This window comes from Chelonia mydas, chromosome 11 (assembly GCF_015237465.2).
Source record: "Chelonia mydas isolate rCheMyd1 chromosome 11, rCheMyd1.pri.v2, whole genome shotgun sequence".
Classification (NCBI taxonomy): Eukaryota; Metazoa; Chordata; order Testudines; family Cheloniidae; genus Chelonia; species Chelonia mydas.
In genome coordinates this window covers 35,507,028-35,532,693 of record NC_051251.2, presented here as the reverse complement: position 1 = coordinate 35,532,693, position 25,666 = coordinate 35,507,028, and the positions used below count along the sequence as shown (strand labels likewise).

The 25,666-nt window shown below is 39.1% G+C and overlaps 1 protein-coding gene across 4 annotated transcripts in view; it reads left to right on the top strand.

The window, feature by feature from the left end:
• The window catches only part of SLC38A11 (solute carrier family 38 member 11), a 42,496-nt gene that overhangs the window by 4,386 nt on the left and 12,444 nt on the right, over window positions 1-25,666 (top strand). For 2 of the 4 annotated variants that reach the window (XM_043525553.1, XM_043525554.1), the window contains exons 2-7: window positions 32-149; window positions 611-685; window positions 6,231-6,365; window positions 8,309-8,374; window positions 9,923-10,029; window positions 12,178-12,257. In XM_043525553.1, the coding sequence (XP_043381488.1) occupies window positions 32-149; window positions 611-685; window positions 6,231-6,365; window positions 8,309-8,374; window positions 9,923-10,029; window positions 12,178-12,257 (581 nt within the window). Of the gene's footprint in view, window positions 1-31; window positions 150-610; window positions 686-6,230; window positions 6,366-8,308; window positions 8,375-8,895; window positions 9,003-9,922; window positions 10,030-12,177; window positions 12,258-25,666 lie in introns of all 4 variants that reach the window. The other 2 variants (XM_043525556.1, XM_043525555.1) reach the window with 2 other exon arrangements.

The window sequence follows — 25,666 nt, the reverse complement described above, 5'->3', positions numbered from 1 at the left end:
TTATAACACTAATATTCTCTTATTGGAATAGATAGAAACAGATGACAGAACAGCCTTGGTTTGTAAGCCTAGGACTAAAGGAGGAAACAGTGATCTCCCATCAGCTGGTTTTAATGTTATCAACTCTATCATAGGATCGGGAATAATAGGTAAATACACTTTTCTTCACTTTAGTCTAATCACCCTTTCATATATGTATAAATCTCCAGTTATGTGAAAAACATGTTTTTCTCACATTATTTTACTGCTGTGACTATGGTATTATTATAATGTATTTGTATTGTGACAACACTACATGTGCCAACTGAAATCAGAGGCCCCATTGTGTTGAATAATGTGTAACCTTGTTAGCAGAGCCAGCAGAGAGATCAAGTACTGGGTGGATTTAAGACTGAACTACCCTTTGCCCTCAAAAATGATCCCTCTCAAGTCTGATGTATACATATAGGACAGTGCTGAGGAACTTTAAACTGTTTGTTCCTGTTTTGGGAATAAATAATAGACTTTTTTTTTTAACAGACTGCTTCCTTTACAACAAGATCACCACAAATAAATAGAAAGTATTTAAAAAGGCTTTTCTCTAATCTTTTGTTTGTTTCATTATTCACAGGATTGCCTTATTCAATGAAGCAAGCTGGTTTTCCATTAGGAATATTGCTTTTAGTTGGTGTTGCCTATATCACAGGTACCATGAAAGCAGTTGCTCTATTAAAGTGACTTCAGTTGAACTTCATAATAACTAAATAAGAATGTCTGTGAATCAAAACTTTATATTAAAGGAAGAGGGTTTTTTTTTTTTTTTTTTTACTTACCTCATTAATCTTCTGAGCAGATTAGCAAGAGTGGAGAATTATGCTGTACAATATTTAAAGCTGTTTATTGTGGGAGATTCATTATGCGGGAAGTCTAGTTTCCTAGACTAGAGTATGATAGTGCGAGATATAAATAAGGGTTATTCTTACAAATCACTTGTTTGTATTAAAAAGTTTCGATGCTAAATAAGGCCCTGATCCTCAAGTGAGTTGTACACCGTTTGTGTTACAAAATCACAGCATTGATTAAAACTTATTAGTTTCAACTAATAAGTTAAAAATAAGTTGTTATATGATAATTTCAACAAAAATTGACCTAAATTCCCATAGGTTTCATTCATAAAGGGCCAAATTGCAGAATCCCATGATAAGCATTTACTTACCTAAGTAAACCACATTGGCTTCAATGGGACTCTTTTTGTAACTTCTCCATGTGAATATGCCTTGTGATCAGCCTTTTTAACCTGATCCCCAAACATGCTGTGGCACATAAATTTAAGTGGGTAAAGGAATCTTTAAAATGTTTAGGAATAAATATTGTGGAAAAACAAAAATCTTTTAAAGACAAATTACCCTCTAACATTGAATAAAATAATAGAACTTGGAAGAATGGAACAAATATGAAATTCTTGGATAGGTAGGGTAGTCTAGGTGAAGATGAAGTTATTGTCCACCAGAAGTTTTTATATTTGTTTCAGTTCATCCCTCTTGGTATCCTTGATACACCACTAAAACATGGCAGGATGCACTATTAAAATTCATATGGAAACATAAAACACAAAGGGTGAATTCTAAAGTTCTGTAAAACAACTACAAAATTGCGTGGATTAGTTTTCCCTCATTTGGCTTATTATAATTACGCATCACAATCAAAAGACACAATCAACTGGGTTACCAATAGACAATCTAAAGACTGTGTAAACCTCAAACAAGACTGGAGCCCAAATATAATTATTCATAATAATTGTTGGGTTAAACAGAAATTTAAGTCACCCTCAAAATATTACCCATTCATCCAGGCCACCTTAGCAGTTTTGGACACATTTTTAAAATTCCTGTACCAAAGGCCGTCTCCCTAGCTACTTTCATTACTAATCCGGAATTTATCCCTAGGAAATATCAAAACAACTATTTGTTGTAGGGAAGAGCTGAGATTACTCAATTCAGACACCTGTTCCTAGGTCCTGATTTGAAACCATATCAGGAAACTGAATAGTATTCTCATGGTAGGAAAAAGACCTTGAAAAACTCTGTAACAGCAACATTTGGTGACTCCCACCATAACAATAATATCTCAGAGGTCAGTGACCCAACATTAGTAGTTTGAGGCTGAATCTTTGCCCTATTCCGCATCTTTGGCACCACTTAAGCTGTGCAAAGGAAGCAGAAACCTACCCACAGTTCTCAGCTGGCAAAGCAGTGGCAGGCAGTTTAGAAGGCGTAGGGATGGAACTGATTTAGGCTGAAGAGTATGGCTCTATTTATAATCAAATACAAATTTTCTTCTGACTATAGTCACCATTAATGGTCAGAACTTAAGAGATTCAAATGCCACAGGATGGACACCACTGTTCTAGCTGGAAGTGGTTTTTTTCATGAATTCCACAATTTTTGTTGCGCTGTTGATAACTATAAAACAACATGCCAATAGAATTCTGCTTCTAAATGGAAAAATATACCACAGAATACTTTTAAGGTGGGCATTGTTATCAAATAAAAAAAATTACACAAGAAGAGAGAATTTTGTTTAGCAAAAAGGACTGTTGTAGTAAGCATACGCTGCAGGAAGACCATTTCTACCAACAACAACAAAAAATGTAAAGTTACAGATTAGTATGTATAGTAGCAGATTTTAAAAGATGTCTTCTTGAATCACTCCAGTGGATTGGAAGCCATGATTTAAAAAAATAGTGTTTTTGTAGTCTTAATTAATAATTCTAGGATATAAATCATGATTTAATGTTCATAACTGATTTTTGGGTAAGAATCCAAAAGGCACTTTAATCATTACCATACATGAGCACTTCACAATCTATCAGTTATGTGTTGTGCATGGTAGTTTTCAGCAAACTTTTCTTGAAAGGGTTAGTGTCAAGTGTATCTCATGCCATGAATATCTGTGAAATGAAATCTTCATTTAAAAAAAAATAACAACATCTGCAAGTACACTATGAGAGATAAGTGTTACATTAGTATACTGAAAACATAGCCATAAGGAAGCATCTCTTTACAATGTAGTATAACAAGCAGTGAATCATCCTTGATGCTATAAGCCATAACAAACAGAAAATGCACCCCTGTATCAATAAAAGTCATGGTTACAGTAGTACTTTTGCACTGTTCTAAATATGTTTATAGGATATATTTCTGTGGCTTACAAATACTACGTAAAGGGGCCATAAAGTCAGGATTTGGCCCAAAGGCAACATGTTTATACTACTGAATACCAAGAATTCTCATTATGTCTGATGGCCAACCCCCCCCCAAACCCCTCCCACCCATTTTAATGGAATTTTTGGTTGCATGCACAAAGACCAGGAATTTAAAAAAAAATCCTATAATGACTGACTCAGCTCCCTTGCATATCTGAGTATTTAGTATTTTGCATTACTGCATAGAGTCATATGTCCAAAACCTGAGAGTTTGTGTGCCTCAGCATTCTGGCATATTAAGGATTGGGCCCTTAATGTGTTCTGTGCAAGTAACCATGATACAGTTACTGTGGTGGGAAATATACTTCTGAATTTATTGACTTCTAATGTTGCTTAAAATCCCCCATAAAGTATATTAATATAGTCTTGTGCGTTTAATGTCCTTGTTTTAAAATGATATGATTGGTAAATATATTGTCACTAAACAATGTTAACTGTTTTTTAAATTGTTTTCTGTGGCTTCTTTTCTTTTCTTTTTTTAATTTTAATTACTAAGAACAATTCTGCACTTTTCCATCTCTAAGTTCTATGATTCTAAGATCCATTGCTATAATTTCTTGTACAGGGCAGCTCAGAATACAGAATAATTAATGTTGTGCATCCCTGAATATCTGCAAGGGGGCTGTTTGCTACCAATTATAATGGATGTGTGTATATTTTACGTGAATTCCACATGCTTAAGGGAATCTCTCTGGATTCTGTGTCCTTATTAACATGTCATACAAATTCCCTATTTAATCATTGTGAAGAATTAATAAAGGATATGTGAAATGTTATTGAATTATGCACTTATCTGTTGGCATTTTATAACTATACTCAGCAGTGTTTCAAACAAGCCCTGCAGTTTTAACATCTGCCAGGAGATGATAAATACTGATGCTGTTCACTGAAAGGAACAGCTACTAGCTACTAGAGCATATTGCACGTAGACAACAGACAGATTGAAACCTGAATAGAAATAGGATGGCAAGGCAAGGCAGAACTACCTGGCAAAACTTATCAGCACTAGGGCAGTAACTTCTGCATTGTAGCTTGTCCTCACCAGAACATCTCAGCATAGCCAACCATTGGTGCTGGAACTAGGGGTGCTGCTCCACCCCCTGACTTGAAGTAGTAATAACAAACACCAAATACATGGTTTCCATCAGCAGCACCCCATTATAAAAATTGTTCCAGCAGTCTACTGTAGCTAACTCTTAGTGTTAGTTCAAGCTGTGCTTTGGTAAAGGTGCCAAAGTATACTTCAGAAATGGTTGAGGTTTGGTCTGGAAGTAATTCTATCAGTATTCTTAATTCTTTCCTGAAGTGGTATTGTCTTGGATAAGAGCATAATTCATTTTCATGTGCATTCAATCCCTGGTCTCTGCGATAAAATAAATCTTCGTGTATAAACATTATTTGTGTCTAGTAAAATGAATATAAAAGACAAAACATAAATATAGAAATTAAGTAAAAAGGAAAGGTGAATTAAAAACAGGTCATTCTCACACACACCCCAAAGCCCCCAAACTAAAGCACAACCCATCAACCAGTAGTGGATTAAAATAATCCAGAGCTCTAGCCAAACCCACACATAGGGTTCCTGTGTTTCTCCACTCTTCAAGATAAGGTGACATATGCCATCTGCATAAAAGGCCTTTGGAATGGTGGGGGAAACCTGGTGCCAGTCTTCAGGTGGGTTGGGGGTTCTCTCCTGCCTGACCTGCATTCTGTCTTTGGGCAGGCTAGAGAGCAGAGGAAATCTAGTTTGCTGCTGCTGTTCCTTTTCAGGGGACCTAGGACTTTGCTCCTCTATGAGCCCACCAGTCTTTCTCTTCAGGTGGGCTGTGGTCTGTCCACCAGGAGGGAGACCTCAGCCCTCACAGAGATGGCAAGAGAGTCCTCCCTTACAGGCTAGCAGGCCCTGGGGGCTTTTCTCTCACCCCAATAGAGGAATATGTGCAGGAGGGGGAGATTATAAAGTCCTCTACTTCATGGTGTATGTTGGCAAGGCCCCTCCCCACATACAGGGCCCAATGCTCTAGGAAAGCGTTCAAAGCCAGACAAGCAGCAGCCATCCTGAGAAGATGGAGGCCCTGGTCCACATGACATAGTAGTGGGATGTGGGCCCCATCTTTCCTGCCCATTGAATAAGCAGTGGTGGTAGAAGTGGCAGCTGGGTTTCTTCACCCAGTGGAAGAGCTGCAGTGGTGTGCTGGGGAAGAGGGAAACCTCAACATGCCAAATAGGTAGTTGCAGTTGCAACTGAAAGGATCAGGTATCTTGCATCTGTTGGTGATTGGGAAAGAGCAACAGCTTAGTGGGAAAGCTTGAGGACCCTGGCACAGATAGTTTTAGAAATGGTTCATACTGTTTGTATTTAGTAACACTTTTGCTGGATTTTTTTGTTAATCACTATATCAATTATTTAATGAGAGAAGTGCCCTTTTAAAAAAATATGGTGGGGCACTTGTAGGGGCCTGTAAGCAGTATACACTGCTGTGTTAGGAAACAGGCACATTGTCTGGGGCTGCTACCCATAATGCTGTGCTACTGGATAGTTTTTTGATCTTGGGCCCTCTGGTCCTAAAAGCATGAGTCTGTACTGCCTGGGCTAAAAGACCTTGCTCTGTTAGCCAAGGCTGTAGCAGGCTCACCAACTTCTATACGTGTTGTAACCACTACTAGAGAGGGAGAAAGGGTGGGTTACATACTCCCTGGGCAGGAAAGATGGGCTTCCAATTCTCTTTGGATTCTCAGGGATCTCTGACAGTTGGAATGCCACAACCATAGGCCTGCAAATCCCTCTCTTTCCAGAGGATGATAGCTGGGCATATGCACACACTGAACCACAGTGTTTTCCTTTCCCTTCCCCTTCCTGTTGACTATAGTTGCTTCAGTTAATGATTGCTTTCTTTGCCTTTTTTTTTTAAATACTTTGCAAACTATTTCTTCAGAACATAGAAAAATTACGGTCTCAAATATTACTTCTATATTATTTTAACAGATTATTCCATTATATTACTGATTAAAGGAGGAAACCTCTCTGGAACGAACAGCTACCAGGAACTGGTCAATAAATCATATGGTTTTATAGGATATCTAATTCTCTCAACACTACAGTTTTTATATCCATTTATTGGTAAGATCATTATAAAGTTATATATTGTAAACTTATAATTAACGATCCTTTTTGAATTACCAGAGGGAGATACTGTTGAAGTTAAAAATACTTAGAAATGGACCCATGAAAAGAGTTAGTTTGTTTTTCATTATTTTGGCAAGGAAAATGGAAATATTGCCTATCCTTAGGCAATTTTTTCATGACTCTCACGAAAAACCCAAGAAAATAAATCCTTTTAATAAACAACATCTTTATAGAACAATCGAAAGCTTCAGAGTTTGTCTTGTAATATTTGCTTACTTGAAATAAGAAAACATGCTAGTATGTATTTAATCAGGTTATCATATACATTCTAAAAAGTGAAATCCTGGCTCGATTAAAGTCACTGGCCACACTTCCATTGAATTCAGTAGGGCCAGGGTTTCACTCTAGTTATATTTGAACCTTGTGCTTTCAAGGGCCAGTGATAGGTCCGGGTGTGTTGGAAAGAACACATATGTGAGACTACTGCCTCAATATATGGTTCTTTATTTTTTTTTTTTTAATGTAAAAATCTGTTCTATTGACCACGGCCAAGATTTTCCAAAGTGAGTAGTAATTTCAGGTGCTTCCATTTTTGGGTGTTCAACATAAGGTACATTAAACGGGCCTGAAATCCACAGAGTGGGTGATCAGCCCTTTCTGGAAATAAGGCCCCTTTAACATGTCAAGTTGGGCATTCAAAAATAGAGGCACCCAGAATCACTAGTTACTTTGGAAAACTTTGGCCCATAATCTTTCTGTATGGAAAATAATAGTTGCTTTATCGGAGAAAATAGAGGAGGATAATAAAGACTGTGGACGTAACCTGCAAAGACTTAGTAAGTTAAGCACATGTGTATCATGAGCCGTTCCACTGAGTCCAACAGAACTGTCACAGTAGTAAAGTTAAGTATATGCATAAGTGTTTGTAGGATTTGTGTGTGTACAAATGAATGGAGATAGCGTAATAAAGACCACATGTGTGTATTTTTTCTAGTTCAGAAATGTGTGTGTGTAAATTTGGACCCCAATCCTTCAGTCCTTATTCAGGTTCCTAATAAAGTCAATGGATGCCTAAGTGAGGAGCCCTGTATTTTAGCTTTCTCTTTGCATTATCGTTTTTAGTCCCTCTGCCATTATATTGGATAGAGTTCAGTGACTCTGCACTAGTGCTAGGGAACCTTTAACTTACTGCCTCTATCCGGCTCTCACTTATCTAGACACACATCACCACATAGTGAATAGCAGCTGCCATTTAAAATGTGTGTTTCTGTAAGAGCTACTTGAAGTAATCTTGGTATCTTCCTATCTTTAAATCTGAGACACCGTGGAACTGGATTACTGCAGATGGACAAATGTTCAGTTTTAGTGACACTCACTGTGTCTTGTAAAATCAACTACTGTTCTTGAAAAAGTATGGACAATAGCTGATTTTACAAGTTACAGTATGTGGTGATACAGCTCCATGCATTTGGCATCCCATGGGACTGGCTATAAAAATAAAACAAGAACTGTTGAATGCACATAATTTGGTTTTTCTAATAGAAACTAAAAGTTGAAAGTGGTCTGACTGTCCGTGAATCACTGCTGAAAGCAGAGGCAATTATAAAAGCCTTTTTTCCCTTTTGAAGTAAGTGTCCTTGGGCACAAAATTCAACTGTCTTGCTCATCTGTCTGGGTCCCTTTCAAGTCCTCACATCTATTACTTAATGCTCCCAGTTTTGGTTCTGTAACTCTTGATTTAACTTTTAAAACAAACATGAAAGGAGATCTGTGAAGAGCAGCTGAATGCAGCAGGGAGATCAGAAAATCAGCCAAAAAAGAGGCAGCCAGGATGGGGGGCAAGGGTTTCAGCTGCATGCAATCTAAAAGTCTGTAGTATATGTTTGGGCCTTTATATCATATCTGATGTGTATTAAAGCAATCTTTCTTTTTTAAAGCCATGATTAGTTACAACATAATAACAGGAGACACTTTGACTAAAGTTTTTCAAACAATTCCTGGAGGTAAGTGGTTATGTAACATTTTTTGGGGTGAGACTAACTAGGTAGAGTGTCAGTCTAAAGCAGTTGCGGCCCACAATGTGTTACCTGGACTGCAGGGGCCGGATGGCAGGGCAGCAGCAGCCCAGACCCCAACCCTGGACTCCCACTGCATGGGGCCGGGCGGCTGCCCTGGAGGTTGGGGGCTGGGCAGCAGCTCCAGACTGCCGACCCTGGCTTGGAGCCCCAGACCCCAGACCCTGCAGGACCCCTGGTGCTTGCCGCGTGGGGAAGGCTGGCAGCCCCAACACACCGTGCCGGGGCAGGTGGAAACCCAGACCCTACCGCACGGGCTCCCTTTAGCACACACAGCTGTGTGCTAATTGGGCTACATGCGCGCAGGCCACAGGTAGAGAACCACTGTCTAAAGTAAATATGGCCCTTGTTTCCTCCATGAATTACCTATTGTACAGTCTCCTAATAATCTAAAAGAACCTTATTTATATATTTTTAATGTCTACATGTGCTTCTCCTGCACTCTACAGCTCCAGTCCTACTACCTGATGGTAGTAGATTCCTGTGCCAAGTCATATGATTGCAAGGTCATGGCTTAAGCTGGTGCAGTGCATATCCTGCACTCTGGGACTTAATGGTATCAGCTATGATAATCATCCAGAACTGTTGTTGCTCTGTTGATCAATGTTAGATTGTATGCAAATTGTTTCTTTAATGTCTGTTTAAACAATAACATTTCTACATAGCTGAACATGTATTACAAATGTACCACTTAGGACATTCTCTAATATGATAAATCCAAAATATTGTGGCCCCGTTAAAAGATTTTTTAAAAATGAAATATCCTCTTACACACAGGAAAAAAAATCTGGCTTCCCAGCATGAGCGTTAAAACAATACCAATCTATTCAACTGAGCAAACTACCAATAATAAAACCAGGGTTCACTTGGAGCTGCACATCAAATTCTGTCCGCTGCCATATGCAAGTGCAGAGTGAATGGGCCAAGACAGACTCTTGGGTTTGTTCTTGACTGATGGATTACACAGCTGAAACTTTGATGTTGCTTCAGACCTCGCGTTGGAGGGCTAGATTTTTCTGTTGTAAGCTATATATGTGCAGGTAGGATGGGATTTTCAAAACCACTGAGTTTTAGACTAACTGGGTTCTACTGAAGTCAGTGGTAAAACTCTACTGATTTCAGTGGGAGTAGTTAGGCCAACACTGAGCACTTTCTAAAATCCCACCCATGACGGATGTTTATAATATATCTATGCGCGTTGGGTCGGAATTTCATAGTTAGGTGCACACAATACTGTACGTATGTTGGCATGTACTCAACTTATTCTCACAAAATCCCTGTGAGCATGCACTGGGCAGGTGTACCTGTCCTAAGGCCAGCTAATGCCTAACCTTGATATCTGTGGGAGTTTCCTTGATTTCAGTTTTGGGGCATGGTCTAAGGTACCTTGCTACTAGGGTTTCAAATCTAACTTATCTGTTCCTTACATCCATTTCTTAGAGAAATCTAAATATATAATTTTTTCCTTTGTTTTAGTTGGTCCAGATAACTTACTTACTTACCGCCAAGTCATTATTCTGTGTATTACCATCATCTTTACCCTGCCTATGTCTCTCTATCGTGACATAGCAAAACTGGCAAAGGTAAATCATAATGCCAATGAATATCTTGGTTCAATTATATCAAATCATTGTTTTAAATGCAGCTTATTATATTTTTAGAGAATGTCCAGTTACACTGCCAACAGTTTTTTACAGCACAGTAAAGCACATGATAGGCTAAAATCTTCTTTTGCAAAACACATCTCTATTCTGTTCTCCCTTCTTTCGTGTATTCCCTGTTGTTTTCATTGGGATTTCATGGCATGTTTCACTGCCCATATAAATCATTGGGAGACTTTCCATTGACTTAAATGGATGTTGAACCTTCAGTGCATTTTAGGAGAGTAGAATACATTTGAAGAGTCCTATTGTGTGGCTCAGACAAGTGAATTTAACATTATGACTGAATAGTTCTGGTGCTGATGGACTTGTTCTGAAGTCCTAAGTACAACAGAATACAAGCCAATAACATCATGTTAGCTGAGAGATTAAATTATTACTTCCCTCCTAAAGAAACCACACATCAAATTTAGGGCCCGATGTGGTAGTACTTACTCCCCCAACTAGTTACATCAGTTTCCGTGGGAATACTTATGTTGCAAGGTACTATACAACATGGGAAAAGAGATCACAATCTGGTCCTTAATGAATGTAAAGGGACTTATCACATTTTGAACAAGCACTTTAAATTCATGATAACTTGATTGAATGAAAATGAAATATACTTACAGTAAATGTTGAAATGATGGAATTATTAGCAGTATAAAACAACTCAACATTCTGTAATTTCATTAAATTATAATTTTCTATAGAAGAAGACCTAAACAGTTTAATGAGCAAACATTTCCTCTTAGCATGAATAAAATCTCATTTATTGTAAATATCGCCTTTGTTGCTTGGATTGCTTGCAAATATTGCTAATTTCTAAAAGTATTAAAAACAAATTCTAGTTCTTTTAATGTGGAACTTTCAACAAAATGAACTTTCTTCATTGTGCTCTGAAATCAGTCTTAGATTTAACTTGAATTTTTGATCGCTTTCTTCACAGGCATGGATTGCTTATATTGAAATGAATTTTAATTTGTAATGAAAGAGTAGAACATTTTGGTGGCATGCCTAGAGTATTAATCAGCTCCTCTCCTTACTAAGGCCACTCAACTGATTGAAGTAAGGTGAATTTGGTGGGCTGCATTTGGCTCTAAGACCAATGCTGCAAACTGCAACCCTTTTTATGCCCAGGGGCCGACCACAATCTGGTTTGCAGCTACTTAATCTTACATCATCATCTCCCCCTAAGAATGTAGCTCAAATCATTTGTATGATGATGACAGCGGGGAAGCAATAGTAGCCAATCAGGGCAAATTTTTACTCCAGTTATTCAGTCTCATCTCTGCAGGTGGACACTTATGTCCTTGCTTATCAGAATGCAAAATTAATGCCTATGTATATTAAATGTCTTTACAATTGCATGCTTTATAACACCTCAAGCTTAAAACATTTATAGATGTCTCATGTGCCCTAAAAGATATAAAGCCAAATTCAGACCAGCTGTCAGCAGATGCAACTTCACTGACTTCCATGAAATTGTACTTGCTTACATCTGGGTAGAATCTGTCTGATGTTTCATAATTTCAAATCATGTTGTGTTATACAACTACCCAAATACAGGAAAACATTGCTGTTCACAGGAAGGGACTAGCCAGCCTGCATTCTCAAAATACAAGGGCAGGGAGCCATATATGCTGCTATACAAACATTGGTCTGTCGACAAAAATAAATAAATAAATAAAAATCCTGGACCTTCATAATTGCATTTGCCATTTACTCATAAATAAGCTTTTTTTTAATGATAGCTACAGTGGGTCTGCACTCACAATTCTAAATGAAATAAGGGGGAACCAGAGATGCCCAGCATTTCTGCAAACAAGACTCTTTGTAGTAGCAGTGGACTAAAGGCTCAATTGGTCATAAAGCTGTTAAAAGACAATGACAGCAAATAAAACACGGAAATCTTGGAATGCTTCTTTAAAAACAAAGACCTGCTTCTATGGAAAGGCAGACACTTAAAAAATGTAGTTATGCTATTAATTTCACTTTTTTGAAGAAAGTTTTCAAATAGAGTAATACATTGCTAAAACTACTGAAATTCTGACCAGCGAACTGATAAAACATTTGGATTGTAATTTGCAGGTATCTTTTATTTCTCTGATTTTAACCACTGTAATCCTGGTCATTGTGATGATAAGGACAACAACCCTTGGCCCACTAGTGTAAGTATTTTTTTATCACTTCTGGCTGCCACAGAGTGAACTTTATTATTTATTATTTAATTTATGAACTTTATTATTTATTATTTTGCATTCTTATGTGTAGAACTAAAACACCAGGTCTTGTCTCTTTTAAGGATTGGAAATAACATACATTTTACTAATAGCAAAATGAAAAGTTGTTTTAAACCTGCCATTCAGGTCTATTGAGATTAGAATTTATGATATAGGGAAAAGGAAGGGATGCAGCTACGCATGTGGTGTTTTAAATTCTTCTGTAGTTTAATCACATTATGGCTGACATCTCATCCCTAATTCACCTACATTGTGCAGCTGTCTCCTGGGATTAGAACATTTTACACATGGCATACAAGATCGCCCACTATTGCAGCAGGTTCCATCGACAAAAAGAAAGATTGTGCCTGGTTCAAGGAAGGGCATTCTTTTTCTTCCATTTCCTGAGCAAGGGACCATTTACAGTAGCAGTTGTGTGCTTGGAAGAGCATAGGGACTGCTTCCATTTTGCATCTGTGCGTTTGAATTACTCCAAAGGGGAAAGTATGGCCATAGTCATGCTCTGCTCTAGCACTAGTCTAGGTAGCAAGCCAACTGTACAAAGAATGCTTAGTGGGCATACTCCCTGCGCATGGTGGAGTGTTGGCAGAGAAATCATGGCTCCTAAGACACAATTGTTCCAGAATTCCTCCCGGAATGGTGCATGAGTGCAAAAGGAAGTCAGTGCCTTAATGGCCTAATCCGGTTCAAAGTAGTATGGATTGAGGATGGTGTTTCAGTCTTAAAATTCTGTATTCTTGCTCATTTTTGTGCTACAGCACACCCTTAATGCTGTGTTGCATGTTTTTTTTGGGTTAATATGTAGTGGTTTAAAATTATTAGATTAAATCTACTTTTTCATAAGGATGTGTTGCTTGTAGATACTATCTCAGATATTTTATTTCTTCTCATTCTCTCCTTCGAAGATAGTAATTTCAGAAATGATGATTCTGAGAGTAGATGTCCTTGAAATGTCATGTCTAACTGTTTTTCACATAGGGGACAGTCAAGTTGGAACTGATGTTAAATTAATGTAATTAATATTGACATTTCACTGTTCATTAAAACAATTATTTCAAATTCCAGAACTGGAAAACAAATAGGGGAAAACAAAAAAAGGTTGACCTATACAGTAAATAAAAACAGCATTACATCATTCTCAGCTGAATGAGCAAGCGGAAATTGCAGTCCAGCACTCTACTGCACTTCGAGTAATACTTGGCGTTGCAGTGTTCCAGATGGTTCACTGCATGCATTTGTTGTGGTAATCATTTTTGTAATTCTGCTACAGCAAGGTGTTTGTGGCTCTAATGCTTCTTCTTCATAAACCCAAACATTTGATTTATCTATTGTTAAATTAACGGTGTCCTCAGTGAAATTGCCATAGTAAGGAAACGTATAATTAATTTTTTATCCATTGGGTTCGTTTATGCAGTATTTTCAGTGTTTGTATGTGAAGTAGCTTCATACACCACAGAGCTGTTAGCATAACTGTTTGAACATTGTTTCACATAACCATTTATTTGTCTTGTTTGATCACTGTCTGATAATTAAGCCAATCATAGGGCATATTTTTTTTAGTGTTGGCATGGTAGCTAGAATGGCAGTCTTGTTTCTGAAAATGTGACAAATGTACATGTGAATGATCCATAAAAGATGATCCATTCAGCACTGTGTGTGTTTTTCCTTGTTTTGCTTCAGTGGAATGATCTCGTAAGCTGTGCTTTCTCACAGAGCTTGTTAAATGCATATTTGAAAGAGAGATTTCTAACTCCTCTGTCAAAAATGAAGTAATATATTAGGGCTGCTGCTGATGACCTTGTTACTATGGTAACACTATCGGAATAGGATATTGTAAAGCATGGGGCATTGTTCAGGGTTTTTTTAAAATTAAAACAACAATGATTTTTTTAAAAGTGATTTTGGTATTTTATGGTAGATTACTTTGAGGCTTCTTTGAGACACTTTTTTTTTTTACCCTTCTCCTTTCAAAATCTAATCTAATAAAGAGACTAACTTTTCTAGAAGCCCCATATACCCTTTTCTGGTATCTATTTCTAGTTGTGTATTTAGAATGAGACATATTTTCATTGTGTAAACCTTTTCATTTTCAGTTAGTATTCTCTCCTTTTAATGAGGAAATGAGACAATAGCAATACAAATGTAAGGTAACTAATGTGCTTCCCATCCTTTTATTACAACAAATGAACCAAGCAAATAATGAATAGTCCTATTGGCTTTAGTGGGACTACATGTGTAAGGCCTACTCTGTGTGTATAAGAGTTTGCAAAATTAGGCCTGTGAAGACTGACCCTAAGCCTGGAATGAATTAAAATCTCAAAATTATTTATTCCGAAGGGAAACAAGGGAGACTAGTTTGCTCCCACATCACCTTGCACAAAACCAAAATATGGTGCTTCCCAATGGTGCTTCCCAATACATGTCTTTGTAGGAGAGCGTGCTGCCATTGCCTGAAGCCATTGGCCTGTGTTGGGACACCTGATGGGCTAGACTTATTTTATAGGTTGACCCTAACATTAGGTTACAGTATACCATGGAGCTCTTTCTTTTCTCCAGTGCACAACCATTGAGTACATCTCCCTGCTGCCCTCCCCTGCATGCTCTTTCAAAGTGATGCTTGGCTTCTGCAATATTATGTGCCTGTAGGTACACTAGTGTTAGTGGTGCAGTGTAACAGCATCCTTCCTGGAGACACTGCCTTCTTTAATAGCCCAACAGTGTCCCTTCTCGGTACCGTTGGTTAGTGTTCTTTCATCAGCCCTCGCCTGGGCTCAGTCTTCAACCAGACCAGCGGGGCCCATCATGATACCCTTGCCTGGTCTAGCTAAGTTCTGGGCTCAGTCCCCTGGGATCAACTTGTCTGCAGTGATCTGTCCAAGGTCCTGCTGCTCTTCCAGCCAGGCACCCAGTTCTCGCTCTTCAAGCTCCAAGCAGCAAATGACTGCTCTGCTGCTGCTGTTTCCTTTTATGTGGCCCTTCTGGCCCCTGATTGGTTGCTCCAGCAGTCCCTCTGATTGGCTGCTCCCTTGCAGCCACTCTAGGCTGCCTGGAGGACTTCACCTCTGCTCTTTTTTGGAGTGAGCAGAGGCAGGGCCATAAGACCTCTAACAGAGGGCCTTCGGACTAGTCCACCCCATCACATGCAGGTTTTAATTTTCTTCTTACAGGGGTACACTGTGACTTCCCTGATTTTTTTATGCATAGCTTTTGCAATGGTGCTAGTGCAGGGTTTATTTATATGACAAGAGCTCAAACTTCATGCCACTTATTGATGGGTGTGTGATCAAATAGATCATCTAGGTCAGTGGTGGGTAATCTGTGGCCTGCGGGCTGCACGCGGCCCATCAGGGTAATCCGCTGGCAGGCCGCCAGACTGTTTGTTTACATTTGCACGGCCGCCCGCAGCTCCCAGTGGCTGCTGTTTGCCATTCCTGGCCAATGGGAGCTGCGGGAAGCGGCGTCCAGCACGTCCTTGTGGCCCGTGCTGCTTCCCGCAGCTCCCATTGGCTGGGAACGGTGAACCGCGGCTACTGGGAGCTACGGGTGGCTGTGCAAATATAAACAAAGTGTCTGGCAGCCCGCCAGTGGATTACCCTGACAGGTCACATGTAGCCCGTGGGCTGCAGGTTGCCCACCACTGATCTAGGTACTTACTAGTGGATGAGGGCCATATATCCCCATTTTACAGTCAGGGACCTGAGGTAGAAGCTACATTAAATGATATGCCCAAAACCACAGAGAATGTGTCTGCCTGAGCTGCGAATTGAACCCAGGTCTCTTGAGTTCCATTTCAATATCCCATCTGCTAAAGGGGAGTGAATAGGAATAGTCTTTCTGTCTTGCAACATTTAAGAGATGGGGCACATGTTTCTCTTTGCAGAATGGATATCAAATCATCCACTGCTTGGACAGATGGGTGTCAGTCCAAGTTTGGGAAGAATAAGTGTCTTTCTGAGTGAGAAGGGGTGGTGATACCGGTATGGTGCTAGCAGTGTATCAGTACAGCAGGTCTTGATTAACATAGAAATGAGCCCGAAGCCAGTACAAGGAATGAGAGAATTCCATCTTTCTAAGCTACTAGCATGATTAGACCTTGGATTTACAGAGGTTTATCAGATTCAAGTTAAATAAACTTGTGGCTTTTAAAAAAATTTCATCCATTTTCAACAAATAGTGCATTTGTGTCCTCATTTGAGCTTGCCTTCACCATGTTAGATTTTATTTATATTGCATGTCTTATTCTTGCTTTTAAAGCAGCAATTATGGACTTCCTTCTTTGTTCGATGAAGTGAGCTGTAGCTCACGAAAGCTTATGCTCAAATAAATTTGTTAGTCTCTAAGGTGCCACAAGTACTCCTTTTCTTTTTCCTTGTCTTGTGACAGTTCGGTGCAGCCTCCTTCGCCACCAGTGTCTTTGGATGGATGCTTTGGCTTCTGAATTCTGTTTGGCTCTTAGAGGGTTTTCTATTCCCTTTGCCTTTAAAGAGGGGACTGGGAAAGTAAGCCAGATCTCTCTAATATATCTTGGGGGACCCAAAATATATTTTTAACTTAGTCTGCCTTTTTTTCTTTTAAATCCTTTTTGTATTCCTATAAGCTTGTCGTGTATTTTTCTTTATTGTTGATGTAACTGAGAAAATTTTAAAGTCTCACTGGTTAGCTTAAGCTTTAAATTGTCTATTCAGGTGTCCTTAGGGTACAGTCAAAATGGGCCAAGAGGCAGACCTAAAGTAAACCTTTTTGCCACACTTATTTCATTTGAAATGCAATTTTATTGTATTGCATATAACTCTCCTGGGAGGTTCTTCTGGAAGGCTTGTAGTAATTTAGCATTGTTCAGTTCCAAACAATGCTTTAATGTTAATGTTCAGTTAATCTAAAAACTAAGATATCTGCTTTTTTGTGTGTGGGACTAAGGGAGTGGGACTGAGGGGGAAATTATTTTTTTTGGAAGGCTTCAGAAATAATTTATATTTGCATCAGGATATTTTTTGGTTTGACTTTTTTTTCCCCTTATGGCATAAGTAGAGTCAAGGCATTATATATTTTTTTCAGTTTTGCTTTCATTGCATGTCACCTATATAAATAAATAATCACTGCAGTCTGAAGCTGATAGTTAGTGTAGCTGTTAAGAACATCCAGTGTGCAACCTCCAGTTTTTGCCCTCATTACATTTGAGAGGTTGTGGAGTAAAAAAAAAGACTGTTTCTCCCTCATTTTACTTTCACCTGCTTATACCGGGTTAATTTTTTAACACATTCAAAAACAACAATGGGTTATGATTATCTCATCTTCAGAATGTAACAGTCTTCAAACAAATTAATATTGCATCAAGCTATTTCATGTCTTAAGGATGAAATTATGAATAAACATTGATAGAAAAGGGATAATAAGTAATGCCATTTATACAGACAGAGCATTTTAATGTTTTTTTAAAAAAGAATACCATTATGTCAGTGCCTGCATAATAAATAAATCACCACAAAAATTTTGAGAGCAACCTCTAAAGATTGCACATAAATGTAGCTGTGAGAGAATTCTGCATCTGGCAGCTGATCAGTGATGAAACAGTAAGTGTTCAGGAAAACAAGATGAAAGTAGGAATATGATGCTCTCTTGCTCCTTAATAATCATGTAATAACCAAAGTGAAAATACCATATAGTGAAATCCAAAAGTAAAAACAAAGACACTCTATATTTATAGCACTGCTAAATAGTTCATTGAGAAAGAGTAGGGAAATACACCAATTATTTTCAAGTAGGGCCATGCCAGAACTTTAGATGATGTCACTTAATTTTAGTTATTTATTTTCCTTGATGGTCAGAAAGACCTCTGTCAATTAGAAATTAAAGGCTAACCTGAGCATTATTAATTTAGCTTTCATAATGTTGACTCAGATTAAATTCAGTGGCTACAGTTTTTGAAATAGTTTAATCCAGAGCATAAAACTAACATTCCACACTCCCTATTTCATTCTACAGTTTTGCTACAAAACAGAAACTGAATTCCACAATTTAAGTGTATAAATTTAGAAGTCAAACCTGAATTACATCTGCTGTTGGGTGCTCCATTAGAAGAAAGTCATCTTGATAATTGCCAATCTTCACCTTAATATAACAGTTTTATCACCGATCTTCCATTCAAGAAGATGGAAGTCTTTTGCTTTTTGCAAAACATGCAGCTCATCTAGTACAAAAGTGTGACTCCTGTTCCTCTTTTGTAAATGCTTTTTTATTTCAATGAGCTCTCTATACCTGCTGCGTGTGGCTGGGCTGAAATCAGAGATAACCTTGCTCCCTCCATATTCTGAAAAGCCAGGCTCGCTGTCTCTTATTTGACAGTGTACAATGTTACAGACAGAATGATTTCCCCCCACAATGGATTTTGTGATGGAGACTTTAACTTTTTAATAACAAAAAGAGACCCAGATCATATTGTGACCAAACAATTTTGTCTGGGTCTGACTCCAGAGCTTTATGTGATGCACCTTCCACCACAACAGCATTTGTAGCCTTTCTGTTCCTGGACTACAAACAGTGGGGATTCCCCAGCATTCTTTACATTAGCCAGCACCTTTATTGTGGTATACATTCTATTGGTATCCTGGAGACTGAATACAGTCCTACTTTCTTTATCTGGGAAACATACGTCTCAGGCCACACACCTCACTATAGTAAGCAATTAGAATTACTTGCCAATTCTGTCTTGCTGTTGGCTTCATTTAATTTGTGGCCTCTTAATTGTTGGTTGGGCTAGTAACCTCCCTTAGGATCTCTTTCAGTTTAATCCTCTCCTATTTTTGCTGCAGGTATCAGGGCTAAATGGCCCCATACATTTTTCCTTGCTGCTCTTCTTACAACTTGTACTCTTGCTTGATGCATCTGTCGTCCTTCATGTTCCACCTCCTTCCTGTCCTCGCTGTCAGACAGCCTTTTCTCCTTGTGATTGTTGTTACTTTTAGAGTTTCTCTGTGCTAGCTTCCGTGGCCTTTCACTTCAATTTCCATTTAAGCCCCTCCACTCTTTCTTTCAAAGAAGAAACTATTTAATGTATTGGATGCCAGACTCCATGTTTCTAAAACTAAACTAGCTTTTTACTATGAGAACTATTTTTCAAGGCATTGTACCTGCAGCTATCCTTATGCACACAGACTGACTTCTTGGTGCTCTTCAAAACTCTTCCAACTTGTCCTCCCTTTAAGTTCCATGAAGGTTGCTAAAACCTGTATAGTTTTCATCCCCCACTGAGATAGAGGGAATGAATGTAAGAGGTGGAATTAGAATTCCAGAGCTCCTGGCTTTCAATCTATCAATGCACTAGACATCACAATTAGTGTTTGCTTATACAGCTCAGTGTTTTTGCACTGCTACTTAGTTTCTGCTTTTTAAACTCCAGTTCAGGAATAGATTGACGAATGTGTCCCAAAAGGGACAGACATCGTAATGCTTCCTATGAAAACAGAAAAATCAACTTAATTGAGTGATACATTCTTTCCATTCCTAATTTACATGTTAAGGAAAATGTTAAGGGATATAATATATATAATTTTGAATGTGTGATATTGCACTGTATGGATACTATGTGGAAATTAGGTAGTGCAAACTGTGGTTATTAAGTTCTGTTCCAGTACTGAGAGGTTTGGTGGTTTACTCTAAGAATATAGGATAGGATACGCTTCCTGAGTACAGTTAGGTTTAAGGATTTTACTTTTGTGCAGTTATTCCCAAATAGCACAATCTCAGTTTGGTGTCACATATCCAGACTAGATGATTATGTTTCAGTTAGAGCAGTTAGTGTTTCATGTCATTAATACACAGTCCAGTTATTAACAGCAGGTACTCAGGCTCTCATAGGTGCTGGAACTAGGAGTGCTGGGGGTGCGGCAGCACCCCATGGTTTGAAGTAATTTCCAGCATGTACACGGTTTACAGTTTGGTTCAGTGGCTCTCAGCACCCCCACTATACAAATTGTTCCAGCACTCCTGCAGACTCTTGAGTATTCTTACTTTTAAAAGATTGACTCTTTAGACATCTCTATTCACAACCCCGTAACTGAAGTTCAGAATTACAGGAGTTTTACATAGCTGTAAAAAACTCCATTTAATTTAAAAATGTTCATGCAAAGAAATGCATGTGGTGATGAAGGCCATTTTCAAATCAGCATGAGCTTTACAATAATTTTTAAATGTCAGTGGTATCAAAACCATTATTTTCTTTTTCTGGTTGCATTTTAAATGCTCAGTTAACTCATAAGATATTATAGAAATATAACCTGTCTCACAATTCAGGGTAACTGCCCCTGTATTCCCCTCAGGCTTATTTCCAACAAAGGCACCATCCCTCAGACTTCCAGCCCTTCGCTGTTGTCTCTCCACTCTCCCTTCTGACTGGGGTATTTCCAGGCTGCACAGTTCCCTGCCTTAACTGTGTTATTCCCAGCACAGAGAGGTTACCCAAGGACACCTTCTTGCTTTCTCTTTAGTTAAGAGGTGAATTGCTACAGAGGTACAACACAGCACTTCCTGTGCAAGCCTACTTTAGTCTTAAGATAAAAAGTATTACAGAGAAAATGTATTAAAAACAATAAAAGAACCAACACACAGTGATGAGCTGCCAAAATCTTAACAACCGGTTCCCTACTCACCCCACGAGGGGGTCATGGCCCCCCCCCCCCCGAAACCCCTGCCCCATCCATCCCTCTCCGCTGTCCCCTGACTGACCCTGGAATCAGACAGAAGGGTCTCGTGGGACACCGTACTGGGTGCCCACCCTGCCCCTAAGAGCCAGAGGGACCTGCCGGGGGCCGAGGTGGGGAGTCCTGGCATTGCTTACCTGGGGCAGCTCCCAGGAAGCATCCGGCAGGTCCCTCTGGCTCCTAGGGGCGGGGTAGCGTAGTTGGGGGGGAACAGGGGGAGTGGCCGCTCCCCCCACTGATTACATCAAAAGTGGCGCCTTAGGCACCAACTCCATGGGTGCTCCGGGGCTGGTTGTCCCTCGAGGAATAATCGGTTCTAAAAGAGCTTCTAAATTTAACAACCGGTTCTAGCGAACCGGTGAAAACTGGCTCCAGGTCACCACTGCCTACACACATGCTAATAAGTTTACCAGCGCTAACCCTAACCCTAGCATGGATTCTGGCAGGAACAGTCCTTCAAACCCTTACCCAAGGCTTATTCCTTGTGATTACTGGTTTATCATAGCTTTAGCTCAGAACAAGCACCCAGACCCTCCAACCCTACCCTAAGGATTGGGGTCCTCCATGGACCAGGGATCCTGTCCATTTTGCTGAATCAGGAAGAAGGCCCTAACCCAGTTTAAAACCAGGCTATTTATCCAAGACCCCTTGCTTTGTCTGTTAGTCCATGGAGAATCTAGTTTGAGCTCATACATGTTTACTTTTCCAGGGGTGGGTTTCTCTGGAGATATTACAATCTGAGTGAATTTGCCACTGCAGTTCTCCCATTTACCATTCCCCTGGAAATACATACAATTTCACAACAACACATATGCAATTTTATTTTTAATACACTTGACCGAAAGGTATTAATCCTATTCAATAACATTTAATTTAAGTCAATAAAGTGCATTCAGGATATTGCAGGAAATTGTCAGTCTGTCACAACCTACCATTAATATTATAATGGAAAGGGTTTTAGGATCATAAATCTTGGTTAGAAAGATATCACAAATTCTTTTTGAGTACACAATTCTGTCAAAGGATAATATAAATTAGTTTTCTCCATGTCTGTGTGCTGAAAAAAATCTGACCTCCAGTTGCAATAGAACTAAATTGTTACAATGCTATCGTGGTTTAGTTTTAAATATTGTTAATCCATTTCCATTTCAATATGTTAGAGTGCTTTAATAAATATACCATATTTAGTAAACTGGCCAGCAATGAATAGCTATGTCTTATTTAATTGCTGGTGTCCCTGATTTGAAATTGTCAGTGTTGAACAAAGGATGAAACTGATTCAATTTTTTTTAAAAAGAATTATTTTTTATATTTGTACAAATCAAAATTCTCTTAGATTAACATATATCAATGAAAATAAAGCCCAACTAAAGCCTCATTTGTTTTTCTCCCCACCACTAAGGCATGCATTTAGACAGAATATAGGCATTAATTTTTCAATAGCTTGGCTTTAGTTGGTATATCTTAGCTTCAGTTGTGGTGGCTGTTTTTAAATAATTGATAAATTTTGTGATTATCTTTTATTTGTTTCATGAGCGTGTATCTGATGGCAAGGAACAGAGCAACCATGTTCCCAGTAATCTTGCTCCTACCTTATCTCCAATATACCTCATCCTGACCTGAAATACTATTGCAGTTAAGGTCCTGAGTTTTTCTCCTGTTCAGAGAGAACCAATCAGGCTTAATAGCATAGTAGTTCTGTGATGTGTCGCTGTATTAATTTAGATGGAATAAAGGCACCCGAAGAGTCGAAAGTATTAACAAGACCTTGTCTCTGTCCAACATTAAACAGTTTTTAACAAGATTTGGGGTTTGTATATAGAGACCAAACACACCATTAAAAATCCTTTTAACCCTTCATTAAAGATACAGAAAAGAAGGAAAAACAGAGCATTTGAAATGTAAAGTATTAAATAAAGCCTTCATTGTAATAATGGCCCTTTAACCTTTAGCTGGAGAGAGTTTTTAGAAGGGAAAAAACCCTCAACTGACAACGTCTCAGATGGTAATTTGTGTCCTTTTTTGGGGGAGGAGTTGAGATAGGCTGGAGCTGCTGCAGTTCCTGCTGCTGTTAAAGTCTGATTCCATTTCCTAAAAGACAAAACAAGATGAACACATGCAAGAGGGGAGAGAACAGAAAAACAGAGATAGAAAATGCACCTTCTGTCTCTGGTATTTACTTTCACTTGCAATCTGACTGCTGGAAAAACACAGGCACAACACACAGTCTTATCAGCTACTGTGAAACCTGGCAAATTTGTACCAGCATCTGGCTGTTACAGGACATTGCTTTTAGCTGTCTTTCTGGTCACAGGCTTACAGCAGTATTGCAGAATACGCAGTCTTGGCCGCCTAAGGCAGACTTTTATTAAACAGAAGGCAAAAGAAGATTGGAAAAAAAAATTAAGGTGGGGAAGGAAAAGGAAACATTGGGGCGGGGGAGGGGAAGGGGAGAGAGTCTCACATCCCAGGTGGTGTGTGGGATTCAGATGAAGCCAGTAGAAGTGGCAATGTCACCTGGGTCTCTCTCTCTGGCCCATTCTGGTCAGGACAGCTCTCAGGATCAGGATGAGAAAGGCCTGGGGCCCCAGGAGATGGTGGGTCTGGCAGCCATGATGACGAAGCTTGCTCTAGTACTGAGATTCTCAACCTTTTTCTTTCTGAGACATCCCATCCCGCCCCAACAAGCTATAAAAACTCCACGGCTCACCTGTGCCACAATAACTGATTTTCTGCATACAAAAGTCAGGGCCAGTGTTAGGGGGTAGCAAGCAGGGCAGTTGCCTGGGGCCCCTGCAAAGCTACATTGCTCAGGCTTGAGCTTCAGCCCTGGGTGGCAGGGCCCAGGGCTTCAGACCCATGCAGTGGGCTTTGGCTTTCTGCCCTGGGCCCCAGTGAGTCTAACGCTGACTCTGCTTAGCAGACCCCTTGAAACCTGGTTGTGAGCCCTGGACCTCGAGTTGATAACTGCTGCTCTAGGAGAGAATTTTTCTCCCTAAGTCTTTCTTTAAGGAATCAAAAAGGGAGTAGTGGGTGAGCCCATTCCCTCATGATTTTGTCCACCATGGCCTAATTTCTGACATACTAGTTTTCGCTCATTGATTTTTGGTCTCAGTGTTCTTGTTTACAGGCATGATCTTAATATAGTCCTTGAATTATACTAATAGGCCTCAGAACCCAGTACTGCTACTACTCATATCAATAAATACATTTATTTGTTTACATTTGAAAGCCATTTCTTTACTTCTCTTATGTATACTATCTGCTTATTTTTATAATAGATTATTGCTCACTTAAGCTATGTCTTTCCTTTATGAGCACTGCAGCCCCAGCAGTGGTAGCAGTTGTGGAAGCACAAATGCAGATAGAGCACTGGTGCTTTTGCTATTATGTTATCTCACCCCACTCAGAGCAGGTAGTAGTAAAGCTGGGGGAGATTTCCCCAAACAAGCTAATATAAACAAGGATATAAAGGCTGGAATATGCTTAGCCTCTTCTTCCACAGAACTTCCTTTTTCTCTCAACCTCATCTGTTCTTCTTCTTCCCAGTTCTCAGCTGAAAAAACAATCTGAAATCCTTAAAAAAAAACCATTACTGTAGTAAAGACTGTACTCTGTCCCTGTGAACCAAGAGCTCAGCTTGAACCAGTTCTAATAAAATATGTATATAGGTCTTGATAGAGAACAGCATTTCAGCATATACTTACAGTTAAGAATATGCTTAAAACCCTTTCACTTCAAGTTTAAGTGCTGTCATGAATAGGGATACTTTTCTGAATCAGGGCCAAATATGCAGCTGGATCTAATAAGCCATATTTCTAAGATGGAAAATGAAGATTTTACTATTTGGTCGATATGAATTTAATAGTAAAGGAATATAATTTATAAATAACCCCAGCATTTTTATATAGAGAGGCTGGAATAATCAGGTCAATGCTGTTATTAAAATCTGTTCTTAGGGAAAGCCCAACACCTCTCAAGAAGTCGGAAGATAATGAATGGGGAGGAGAGAATGAACAAAAAAAATTAAATAAATCTGTTTTGAAAAGGTTTAAAAGTTTGGCAGCAATAATATCTAAAGTAGCACCTGCCAAGGAAAGTGCGGCTTGAAAGAGCTGACTTAGTAACAGAGAGGGGGAGAGAGAGACAGAGGTGGTGTGATGGTTATGACATGCTGTTTTGCAGTGAAGGAAGAGTATAGCAGCTGAGGCAGCAGGTGGCAGCAGCTTCCCCTCAAAACAAAGTGGAAATTGAAGCAAGCAAAATTATCAGCAGCTAGCTGTATGGCAGCATTCTCCACTGTAATGCCATTTTGTCTGTTCTGTAGAACTTCTGTAAAAGAAGTGCTCAGTTGGCATACAGCTGCCATCTGGTATGTGAACAGATTGCATCTTAGGAAAAGGGTGTTCTTGCTTCTCTGTTTCCCCAGAGTGTGCATCAATGTATATGGAGCATCTAAATTCGTTTTACAGGATGGAATTTCATGTATCAAACTCTGGATCTGATTTAACAAAGTTTGTTGCCAATTTTTGTTTCTGGGCCTTAATCTAAGCTGCGTTCTGCCATCATGGAGATTGACAGCAGTTTAGACTGTCAAGACTCTGTATAATAAGATGATAAAATTATGCACAATTTAAAAAA